Below are 12712 nucleotides of genomic sequence, written 5' to 3' on the forward strand. Positions count from 1 at the left end.
CAGCCTTGAGGAGCTTCACACTGCCAAGGGGTATGGCTTCTTTTCTATAGTTATAGGAACCAGCTGTGTGGCCTCAGACAAGTCACTGGACTTGTTTTTAATTCAGCAAATTAAAAGGATTAGAATAATGATTGCCAGGGTCTCTCTCTGTCCTCCCAGTCCTGGTATAATTACTAGTTTCTTATGGGAGTAAATAGGCTGTGACCGAGGTTCTGAGAACCTGTGTTTTGCTAACCACAAATACTTGTAGGTGTGGATTTTTCCTCTTTTGATTTAATTAAATGAGCATTCATTCTCACCTGTTTCTTTGAAGATGGTTGAGGCAGTCCCTGTTGCATGGGGTCCGCAGCGTATGACAAAGCCCTTAGGTCAGCAGTAGGTCTCTTGAATTGTTGGCCCTTGGTGGATTTCTGCAGGGAAGCTTGGGATAATCACCTCCTGGGAATCAGTTTCCTGCTCTCGCCTAGGACCCGTGAAAGGCTCATGTTAGAGCCATTGGACTCTGCAGTGTCTTTATACTTGAGAGTTTTGAGATAAATCATTTACAGGTTTAAAGGCATTGCCATTCTTTTAAAAAATTGAGATCTTATTTGGAACCTCAACACATACAGCCTGTTGAAGGGGAGGTGCTTTGTTTGAGATGGGGCCAGGACTGCAGAGACCTGTGCACTTGGCTTCCCCCACCCCGCCTTAGCAGATGAGGAATAGAATGCCAGCAAGATGAGCTTCGTCCTTGTGTGTGAGAGCTTGGGGTTGGTCTGCTTTGGAGTGGGCGCTGTGCCACTGCCGGTGTCACAGCGTGAGCAGGTGTCAGTTCCAGCATCATCATGGGCCTGGATGGAAGTGAATAGACTTCCCTGAGTGGATGTGGTTGGGTGGTTGAGTGGTTGGGTGGTTGGAGGGTTGGAGGGGAAAAGCTGGGACATGGTCAGACAGCACTGTCCAAGCAAGGTAGGCATCGTCTGTCCACGGCAAGTTTATTCTGCTCGACTGTAGCATGGGGTGCATTTGAAAGGAGAATGGATGATATGCCAAAGTGTTGTGTGCACCATAGTTTATTCTCCATGGATGGGCACTCTCCTACAAGTGCCATGGTAAGCACGCTTCTGTGTGTGCATGTATATATATATATATACACACGCAAACATTATTGTAATATACATGTTCTATATGTATATTTATAAATATATGTTGTCACATATGGGTACTCATTTCTGTGGAATAGATTCACAGGCTGATATTACTGTTAAATAGTGAGTTAAAGCCATTAACCGTGAGGACCGTCCACCTTACATTGCTAAGTAAAGACGAAAGGTACAGACAGATCCATTCATATGATGGCCCTGGCCCTTCCATATGTATGTAATGTGTTTGTGTGAGCTTGTAGAAAGAGGTGAAGAGAAATAGACCAGGCAGTTAATACTGGTGATTTCAGGCAAGGACTTGACAAGGAAGAAATACTGTAGCAAAATGTTAAAAGCACTCATGGTATCATAGTCAATAAAAAAAAAAGTTGAATGTAAATTGTCTATAATTGCTAATATGTAAATGTTTAATGATTAACTAGGTCTAGAGCAAGGGATCACGGACGGAGAAACTCGGTTTGCAAAGATGATGCAATTGTGGACAGTTTCAGATTTTGTGGCTATCTTTAATGTTGGTTTTATAGTTAATTTTAGACAAAAAGAAAGTGGTTGGGACCATACTGGGACAGGCTTGAATGTAGGCTGAGTTGCTTATCTGTGGGGAAGCCATGAAGATCAAGTGAAAATTATTTGATGGGGAGGCATAGATTTCAGTGGCACTGTAGAATATCTTTCTGTGTGACTTAACATGTTAAGTTTGGGACTATTTTGATGACCAACACCTAAGAAAATTAAGTAACCAGAGAGTGGTTATGAATTTGATATGAGGGAGCCATCAGACAAGAATTTAAAGTTGGGAATAAATCATTATTATTAATTGGGTTTTATTATATTGAAATTTAAACAGGGTAGCTTAATAGAGCATTAAATGAGAAGTCTGTAGTTTTGGTGTTAGAATCAACTGAATGGCACTTTAGGGAAACCATCCAGCATCTCAGTTTTTCATTGAGATTAAGGAGAGATCCTAGTTTGTGTTTGAGAATTTTAAGTTAAAACTATAAAAAGGTAAAATAAGAAATAGATTGTACCATTTCTAATTTAATTTTAAGGTGTCAGCTGTTTACTATCTTAATATTAAAATAGTTCTAGAAAACTTTTCATATTAAAGTTTAAATCTGCTTTTGTTTCTGCTTTTGTTTTTCAGTTGTACTGGAAAATCATGTAGTGACAGATGAAGATGAACCAGCTTTGAAACGCCAGCGACTAGAGATCAACTGCCAGGACCCTTCTATAAAGGTAAAAATACCAACATATTTTATTGTTTATATCTTAGTTTCTTAGGGCTGCCATAACAAATTATCAAAAGATGGGGAGCCTAAAATAACACAAATTTATCCTCTCACAGCTTTGGAGACCAGAAGTCTGAACTCAAGGTATGAGCAGGGCAGTGCCCCTCCAAAGGCTCTGGGGGAGGATCCTTCCTGCCTCTTCCAGCTTTTGGTGGTTCCAGACGTCCCTTGGCTTGTGGCTGCATCACTCCAGTCTCTGCCTCCATCTTCGCATTGCCTCCTCTGATGTGTCTGTGTCTGTGTCTGTTTCCCATTCTCTTCTCTTATAAAGATATTGTTGAATTTAGGGGCTACCTTAATCCAGGAAGATCTCACCTCGAGATTCTTGATTTACGTCTACAAAGACTCTTTACCAAATAAGACCACGTTTACAGATTCTGGGGGTTAGGATGTAGACATATCATTTTCGAGAGTCACCGTTCAACCCCCTACAATTGTGCATAAAGCCGTTTTTCCCCCTTAAAGAGTATGAAGAATAAACATTGTTTAGATTGAAATTGCTGCCAAATAAGGCACCTTCCCATAGAACTGTAGACCTGATGTGGACAGATGGGAAGAGAATAGTTCATATAGCTAATATTTCCCACCGATGATGAAGTACTTTTGTACCTACCACTTAAATCACCTAAATTTTAAAGTTTACTAGATGTGGTCTTGGAAACCACTGAGTCAGTGATTTTAGGATTTTGGATTTACTTGTTTGATTTCATGTTTACAGAGTTCTGGAGATAAATATCAGCACATGTGAGAAGTTTAAGAAAGCAATGCAAATGAAAACTGTAGTAACTTTTCATGTCATCCCTCTATTTATCTGGGGCATCTGTTTAGAAACATACATGTCCCCCCAAACTTAACAATATTGTTAACAAGGAGAAGCAGTAAGGTTAAATGTGTCGGTAATTTAAAAATATATTCATAAATAAATAAATAAAAGCATATTCACAGTTAAATTTCTGTTTCAGACTAATGATAGAAGGTGGCTGCATTAGTAATGCCAAATTATTATATTTTAAAATAAAATGCAGTTATAATTTTACCACTGGAGATACAATCGTTGTAAACATAAACAATAAAGAAATGTATAAAGTAACAAGTAACAGTGGCCTGGCCTCAGCCCTAGTCCCATTATCAGTCAGACTTTGGGGTGCAGTTTGAACAATGCTATATGTGTGTACTGTTTGAAAAAGTTTGCTCACCAAATTGCCAAGAACTCTTTAATGAATAGATTTGAATATTTATGGTTAATATACTCGTATATAAAAGACTTATTCAAAAATACTCTTCTCTGTTCTTTGTTATTAATTTGTTTGGTAATTGTTTTATTAGCATATAACAGTGATTTTAGTCCAAACCCTGGGCAGAATCGTTTCTAATTCAGAATTAAAATAATAAGGTTTTACTGTGTTTTAAGAATTTGGGAGCCAAATGTTCGTTATCTTCAAATGATGAAGAATATTGGAGTTATCAGTGATTTTATATTAAGAATTCAGCCACCAGTGAGTGGTTCTCAAGATGACTTACATTAGGGTGAACCAGGGATATTACTTCTTTGTAGATCACGGGTGATAGAGTGTCGGCACTGCATGTGTCTCCACCTGGCCCCCCAGAGCCCTCTCACTGCTTCCACATCCTGTTCTCCTGAAAGCAGTCAGTGGAGGACATGGAGTTTAGCCCTTTGCTTTATATGTTAGCGCTCTCATGATGAGTCTCGTCGGGGGAGTGATTGCTTGAGACAGAGTGAGTTGTTGGGACTCACTCTATACGGGTTTTTTTTTTTTTTTACCGCTTTGCTGCCCTTTACTGCCACGTCCACCAGGCAATTAGACAAATGTATTTAACTTCTTCAACAGATAAGCTCAGACTGTTGAAAATGCACTGAATGAGAGTATCCATTTTCTTCTTCTCTTAGGCCTTGATGCCAGCTGCATGATGTGATGTGTGATATTGCTCTAATTTTGCTATTTTACTTTAGATTGGGAGAGCAGGCCCTAGCTAATGCTATAGGTCAGCAGCAGTGAGATGGCACGTCCTGTCAGTCAGATGGAGGCCAGCCTTTTACTGTGGGCAGACAAGCAGAGAGAAAGATGAAAGGCAAATTCTTCATTATTTTCAGCTGTTGACTCTCAAGCCAGCCTTCCTACTAAATTGAGCTATTGGATGCTTTACAAACTTGATCCTAACTAGCACCCTGAATTCTTCTACCAGCTGGCGAGACCATCTTAGGGTGTTTGCTGCATGGTCAAAGTCTTACCTGAACACATGCTTCCATCAATATTCTCTTGACTCATGGCAGGAATGGCAGTTGTGGGAAGTGAAGAGCTTTCCTGTCTGCTGTGTATATTTGATTCATTTCTTGGGTTTGGAGTCATGCATTGTCACTGCTTACTCTGATTAATTGGACTTAGTAATTGAGACTTAACGATGATAATTGAGTGTGATGCTGCTCTTTATGTTGACCACTAGGTGGCAGGCGTGCTGTTCACAACTTCAGGGAACATCTACCAAATTTCAACATCAGGGCCATGGGGTTAATGTGAATGTGCAAGACTAATGGCTTCCAGGCTGTTTTGATGTTATGTGTAGTCTGTTGTCATAGTTGGAAAGATTTGACTACTTCTATGTGTAAATTTACCAATGCAGAACATCCTAAAGATATGTAGATTTTTATTATATGGGCTTAAGCATTACTAAAAATCACAACTACACAAAGAAGTAAACCCATGATCAAGTAGTCACATTTCAAATACAAGAGGTTGAACTTGTTTACTCAAATGTTTCTGGCTTAGAACTGAAAAGCTTAAAAGCTAAAGTGCAGGGATTATTCTGTTGGAGTAGATACAGTTGAAATTAGGAAATATCTGTTTGGTGTTCCTTGGAATTGTCTCCTTCAAGTTCAAGCTATTCCTTCTGAAGTTTTTCTTTTTTTCACTTCCAGTCATTCCTGTATTCGATTAACCAGACAATATGCTTACGATTGGATAGCATTGAAGCCAAGCTGCAAGCTCTCGAGGCTACTTGTAAATCATTAGAAGAAAAGCTGGATTTGGTCACGAACAAGCAGCACAGTCCCATCCAAGTCCCCATGGTGGCAGGCTCCCCCCTCGGTGCAACGCAGACATGCAACAAAGTGCGATGGTAAGAACAGACCAGCGGGTCGCGGTCACCTCCTCACCCAGGCTCCCCAGCTTGGTTACCTGAGTTTTTATACACATGAGGGCATCTGCCTCAGCAGCTTCACGACACCTATTTCAGTTAGACCCAAAATAAACACATGACACCCAGCTGAAATGGCTGAGAGTCATCTTCACATTTTCTTTCTGACGCAAACCAGACTGGTGCATCTTTTCTTTGGAATTAACCCATGAAATCTTTGAAGGTGTGCATTTGTTTCTTTTCTTTTTTTTTCTTTTCTATTCTATCTGGTGAGTCCTTAGATACTTTTTCTCCATAGGTAGTATTAATAAATTTTACTTGAGTATATCAAATGTTTCATTCACATCTATAGTTTTTATTGTGCCTATTTAAAAAAAATGTTTAGAGCCTAATCTTAGTGGGATGTGTAGTAGTGCATGTACCATTTGAATTGAAACTTTATGAAGAATTTAGTTAGATTGGAAAGATGTCTCAAAACCTTTGACCTGGTAGTGTATCTGTTAGTTCACAGCACCCAGTATCTACTTGAGCTCCTGAGACGAACTAAAGCTTAGGTACTTGGCAGCAGTTTCCATTGGTCCTATTGACATTTTTATCCTTTCCCACAACCTGCTATGAAGTCATATTTGTGAGATTGGCAAAATGTGGCTTTGTACTTGATGAGAACTTGAAGCGTTTTTACTGAGGGCTCTCCTGTTGCGGTTCTCTGGGCCGACTGCACCTCCTGCCCTGTGTGTCTGTGAGGAGCGAGAGCTGTGGGTATCATGGTGGATGCAGAGGTCGGGGGCATAGCAAGCTGGAAGGACAGCAGCTAGCTTTGCTGCCAGGGTTGACTGGGTTCTGCCATGCCTGTGTGTTCTGGGTATAGGAACAGCATTGGGAGCTTTGCGGACTTTGCAGGGGAATGGGGATTGAGGAGAGGCTCCTTGTTGGTTTTGGGGTGCTCTCAAACATGCCTCAATTTCAAGGTGGCCACCTGTCCTGGTTTGTCTAGGATAGCTGTGGATGATGCCTGTTGGGTGGACATAATTAATAGTACCTCCTTTAACTCTCCAAAGTGTCCTGGTGTGTTTGAAACACTACGTGGCCCCTACATCTGATCTCCAGCTGGGAGTCAGGAGCTGTACTGGTCTCTGTCCCCAGAGGGAAGGTGGGGCATTCCCTGGTGTTGCTGTGCGATGGGGCCTTTCACCTTGGTGTCATTTGTGTCCTAACAGACCACTCATGTGTTTTTACTCTAGCAAACATTTGTTGAGCACGTCCTCTGTGCAGGCAGTGAGTCTCTAACCTATCAGACCTAGTGCCTTTTTTTAAGAATGATTTTTTTGTAACACCCTCTCATCCTAAAATGCAATGTTTAGAAAATATAATTTATAATTAAAATATGAATATAATGCCTTAAGTGTAATGGAAGGAGAAATAGAAGGATAATAGTGTATAATAAGATAACATGTATTTTAATATGCAGATAGTTGGATTAGGTACATAAGGAGGCAGTGAATAGGCCAGGTGCCCAAACCTCCCAGGTTGAGTCTTGGTGACTCACACTAGTTGATGATGGACTATTACATAATGACAAGCAATTCTTGATGAAGTTTTAAATAAAGCAAAGTATAATTTTTTCCTCTAGACGTGAGCATAGTTGAATTCCTGGAAAATTCAAGTTTTAAAACTATCCAAAAATATTTTGTATATAAATGTAGAATGGAGTGAGATTCCAGGCTCAGAGAGTTAGCAGCATATTTTTCACTCATCTGAACATCTGGGACATTTGAACTTTATGCAGGAAGATTTATTGTTAGTTGAGGCTGTCTCATGCATTGAAGGATGTCTTAACCTCCTTGACCTGTATCCACTAAATCTCAGTGGTATCCCATAATTCTGATAACCAGATCTGTCCCATTGGATTTCAAAATGTCCCCCGGGCACCTCTATTGAGAACTAGTGCTTTAACGGATAAAAGAATGAATGATATGCTTCCTGCCTTTAAGTAAGAAGCTTGCATATCCTAAGGATGGTCCTGCTGGTCTTGTGTCACTCCTTTACCTGTGTTTGGGAGAGGTCATTTTCATGAGATGAGTCAGGGAAACCATTGACAAAATCTATCCATTCAAATTCTACCTTCAGTGATTTGTGATGGTTCCAGGAGGTCAGGTGGAGAGGGCGCGTGCCCGGGAACTGACGAGCTATTGCAGGTGGGAGGGAGAGAGGCTGGCACCACTTCTGGTGGGGTTGTCTCTCCTCATTGGTCACCTCATTCCTTTGGGGTTTGAATTGTTTGACAGAGCTGCTCCACTTGAGTAAAGGTGTTTCCAGTCTGCAAGGAGCCACCATCTTTCTGGCCTTCTTCAACATTCAAGTGATTGCAGGGCTAATGGGAAGCACCATTAGCAACTTTCCTGGTTAGAAATTCCACTATGCTTCCTTTCTTTCTGCTGGGGAGATTTTATCATTTAGAGACCTGCCATAGTTTGCTCCATGTGTATTATTAACAGGTGGTAAAATAAAAGTTTTCTAATATTGATTCAGATATATGATCTAGTTGACCCAAATCAATTAGATATTTGGGTTTTAAAGAATTGTATTGGTGACATAAAAATCATCCTGTTATAGAATATGCTTATTGTATATTGGAACAAGATTTATTTATTAATATTGTTAATAAAAGCATTACTTATAAAAGTTAATGTAAGATTATTGGAAGGAAAAATCATTCCTCCATTTTCTCATAGGCATAGTTTTAAATAGGATGCATGTAAATGATTTTTAAAGACACTAAATCTGACATTTCTCTCCACATAAGCTCTGAAAATGAGAAATAAAAATTGCCAACAATTGAAAACTGTTAACAAGAAATTTTGGGGAGAAGTAAAGAGTAAGAATTAAAGTCTAGTAGAGCAATGAACAAATGTATATCTAAATTAGAAAGTTAATAATTTGTAAACACATAAGTAAATGAGAATTATATGTCTTAAATGTGGATAGTGGAACATTGAAAGGAAAAGTCTCCAAAAACAGTTAAAAATTGGTTAATTGATTTATTTTGGGCCTCAGGTATTTAATACAAAAGTTAGAAGTATGTAAGTCCTAGATTATTTTATAGCCAAAGCATATGCTTTTAAAATTACTTAAGATTCCTTAAGTCCACTAGCATTTGTTTTGAATGATTTGTTGGGAAGTCTGAGTGTAATCTCACAGGACAAATGCAGATGCCATAGAGGTTTTTCAGTTATAATGAGGCTTCTGGATAGTGGATGAGAAGCTGTTCACTGAAATACCACCCGCCCTTCCACTTGGAGAGGCTACACGTGGCCCAGAGCCAGCCCCACTTGCAGGGGCTGGTGCACAGATAAATCCCTCTCTGCGCCGAAATCCGCTCACCTCTTGGTTATTTCAGTTAAAACCAGCCTGGGCTATACCTTGCTGTCAGCTCTGAGAATTATTCCCTTTAATCCCTGGAGCACAGAAGACAGTAGACTGCTGCCAATCTCAATTGGCATTTTGGATCCAGATTTTCAGATTCTATACCCAAATGAGATTCTTTAAATAAATTTAAGAAGAAAGGAAAGAAATAAAACCTTTTTTCTTTGATATTGAAGCTTAATCGCCATAGTTAAAATGTGAGATTACTTGGATGGGGTCTCACCCAACAATAGTATTCTACTCAGGGGGAAAAAAATGGACTTGAATTTTTTTCCTTGCAAGTGTGCCATAAATTCAGATTTTGTTTAATTGTGATTTCAAGAGTAGCAACTGGAATCAGTCTGTGAGTAGTTTTAACTCTGAAGCTGTTTTGCATTGGTATTGGAGGTAGCAGATCACCAAAGTGTCTGTGCTGTGTTGGGGAAGTCCATAATGAGTAGGCTTGTCCTTTAAATGACGGCTGTGAGCACATCAGGAAGGGTCTGTGTTTTATTATGTGGACTGAAGGAATCAAGTGTATGGTCAGGGACATTTATGCTATAGATGCATGTAAAAACCCTTTTTCTGCACTTTTTTGAGTTTAGACATAGAGCCATTTGAAGAAAGTTCAGTAAGTAGGACACAGCTGAGCCTGGTGCTGGCCCGACGTGGGGTGCTGTCCTAGTTGATGACCTCTGGAAGGCCAGCATGATGGCACACATGCAGTGCATAGATCACAAGGTAGAATACCTGCTTGTCCAGCAGGATCTTGTAGAACCAGACTATTGGATAAGTCAGATAGCAACTTTTAAAACCCAGATGTTTCGGATTTGTTTGTTTTCATTAACTGAACATATTGACTAACTAGGAAATGCTTGTATTTCTTATTTTTGAAAGCAATAGATTTCTATTTTATTATTTCTATTTTTGTATGCCAAGTGGTTTATTTTTGTTGAGATGTGTTTGACATAATAGATTTTTATTTTTAAGAGCTTAAACATTTTTTAAAGCTTTAGTATATTTCTATAATTTTAAAACAATTGTAATATCAGGGGCTTCTTTGTAATACTCTAAAAATAAAAGTGATTTCTTTTAAAATTTTCTCTCAGAGAGATGTGTCATGTAAGACATTTGGAAGGGGAGATTTTTCTTCTTCAAACTGATTATTGATCCACAGAGAATTGAAATATTTGATCAAGAAATTATTTTAATTCCCTCTAATATCTGGTTGCTAATTTTATTTCTTTTGTTTTAAATGTTGACGGATATTTGTGGAAAGACTGTTCTGGTTTTTGTACCCTCATGGCTTCTGGGTAGAAAGAGGTCTGTTTCTGAGAATCTCTGTTCTGGCACTGGAGCACCAGTGATCTTGGGTAGAGAGTAGTCAGTATTCAGAGTGTTTCCTGTTTTGGGTCATTGACCTTCTCAGTCAAAAGTATAGCATTTCATGGGCTGTAGAAAATGTGACAAACTCAAAATAAGGTGTTTGAACTGTGAATAAATGGTTTGGTTTCAGTTTTGATGGACTTGTTTAATTCTTTCCTTATCAAATTTTTGATGGTTTCATTTAATTTTGTATACTTAGAATTTCTCTTCCTGACTGGTCTCTACTACCTCATACTTGCAGACTTTTTGTGACCTCATCGTGATTCCTTGTACATGTCAGGATTGAGTACTAACCAGGAAAACATACAATTTACAAACGTACAATTTAGGGAATCATTAACATAATCTGATGACTCAGAGATACAATCTAATAAAGCAGATAATGAACATGTAGTCAAACTTTTTAATAGATTATGCACATTCTAGTAATTTGATGCACATCTCTACTTTTATAATAACTCATGCGTTGATTGGAATTGAGTTGAATCTGTGGATTAATTTGGAGAGAATTGGCTATCTTAACACCATTGAATCTTCTGATCCATGAACGTGGTATACATTTCTACTTACCTTTAGTCTCTGCCAGCAGTGTCTTATAGTTTTTAGTGTACAGCTCTTAGAGATACTTCGTTAAATTTATCTCTGAGTACTTCATATTTTTAAATGATGTGGTATTTCAAATTTCAATATCCAGTTTGTTGGTAGTATATAGAAATACAGTAAGTTTTTCTGTACTGATCACTGTCCTGTAGCATTGCTAAATTCACTTGTTTTAGGGATTTTAAAAAAAGTATATGTGGTCATATCGTTTTTAAATACAGTTTTACTTCCTTTCAAATTTCTGTATCTTTTCGTACTTTCTGCACTGGCTGGGATTTCCATTTCAGTGTATTCTTTTTTATATTTTTTCCCTATTCTGATCTTTGAGTGAAAGCATCCAGTCTTTCACCATTAAGCGTGATGTTAGCTGTAAATTTTTCATAGATGCTCTTTGTCAGGTCAAAAACATTCCTTTCTATTCCTTATTTTGTGAGAGTTTTTATTATGAGCAGGCATTGAATTTTCACTTGTTTTTAATGTATCTACTTGAGATGATCTTATAGTTTTTCTTCTTGACGCTATTGTTACAGTGAGTTACACAAATTGATTCTGAATGAGTTACACAAATTGATTCTGAATGCTAAACTAATTTTATATTTCTGTTAAACTCGACTTGATCGTTGTGTATTACCCTTTTTATATGTATATTTGAATTGATTTGCTAATATTTAGTTAAGGGTTTTTACATTTATGTTCATGGGGTCTATCAGTATGTAATTTTCTTTTTATGGCATGCTTTCTCTGTTTTGTTATCATGATAATGCTAGCTTCAAAAGGTGAGCTGGAAAGTCATCCCTCATTTTCTGAAAGTGTTTCTATAGTTTTAGTTTTATTTCTTTCTTAAATATTTGATAGAATTTGCTAGTGAAGCCATCTGGGTTTAGATTTTAGTTATAAACATAGAACTTCAATAAGTATAGATCTCCTTGAGTCAGTGTTGTTTAATTTGTATCTCTCCAGGGGTTTTCCTTTTAATCTAATTATAGACTATATTAGCATAATGTTTTTATCATATTTCGTGTTATCTTTTAAATGTAGGTCCACATGGCATTTGGGTGCCATGGCTCCTTGGGCTCCTCTGATCTGTGATCGTTTCTTAGGTTTTTCTTGTTTTTATGGCTTTTTGAGGATTGCTAGTCAGATGTTTTATAGAATGTCCCTCAATTGGAATTTGTCTGATGCTTTTCTCACGATTAGACTGGGATTGTGGGTTCTGAGAGGAGGACCACAGAGGTGAAGTGCCCTCCTCATAGCATCTTATTGAGGGCATGCACTGTCACCAGGCTTTTCATTGTTGGTGTTGATGTGGATCACTGGACTGAAGGCTGTTTGTCTAGTTCCTCTGCTGCACGATTGCTGTCCTCCCCTATCCCTTCCATTATGTGCTCTTTGCAAGGATGTCACTGAGCTTGGTACCCACTTATGGAGTGGGGAGTCATGCTCCACCTCCTGTGAGGCGGAGGAGCATCTACACACACCAGTTGTTGTTGTTCTGCATTGGAGAGTTGTCTCTTCTTCCCTTTTTATTAACTTAGTCAATCATTTATATCAGTATGAACTCATGGATATTCATTTTATACTTTGAGTTACAATCCAATACTGATAGTCCCCGACTTAACAATGATTTGACTTACGATTTTTTGACTTTACAGTGGTGCAAAAGTGATAATGTATTCAGTAGGAACCATACTACTTCACATTTTGAATTTTGATCTTTTCTTGGGCTAGTGAAATGCA

The 12712-nt window shown here is 38.4% G+C and overlaps 1 protein-coding gene across 15 annotated transcripts in view; it reads left to right on the plus strand.

Moving 5' to 3' along the window:
- BANP (BTG3 associated nuclear protein) overlaps positions 1–12712 on the plus strand; it is a 131872-nt gene that overhangs the window by 30616 nt on the left and 88544 nt on the right. For 13 of the 15 annotated variants that reach the window (XR_003044446.1, XM_015600395.2, XM_015600394.2 and 10 more), the window contains 2 exons: positions 2290–2381; positions 5370–5569. Coding sequence is in view for 14 of the 15 variants with exons in the window: in XM_015600395.2 (XP_015455881.1) it covers positions 2290–2381; positions 5370–5569 (292 nt within the window). In the remaining variant the exon portion in view is untranslated. Of the gene's footprint in view, positions 1–2289; positions 2382–2490; positions 2519–5369; positions 5570–12712 lie in introns of all 15 variants that reach the window. The other 2 variants (XM_015600402.2, XM_025042766.1) reach the window with 1 other exon arrangement.

This window comes from Pteropus alecto, unplaced genomic scaffold, assembly GCF_000325575.1.
Source record: "Pteropus alecto unplaced genomic scaffold, ASM32557v1 scaffold7, whole genome shotgun sequence".
NCBI lineage: Eukaryota > Metazoa > Chordata > Mammalia > Chiroptera > Pteropodidae > Pteropus > Pteropus alecto.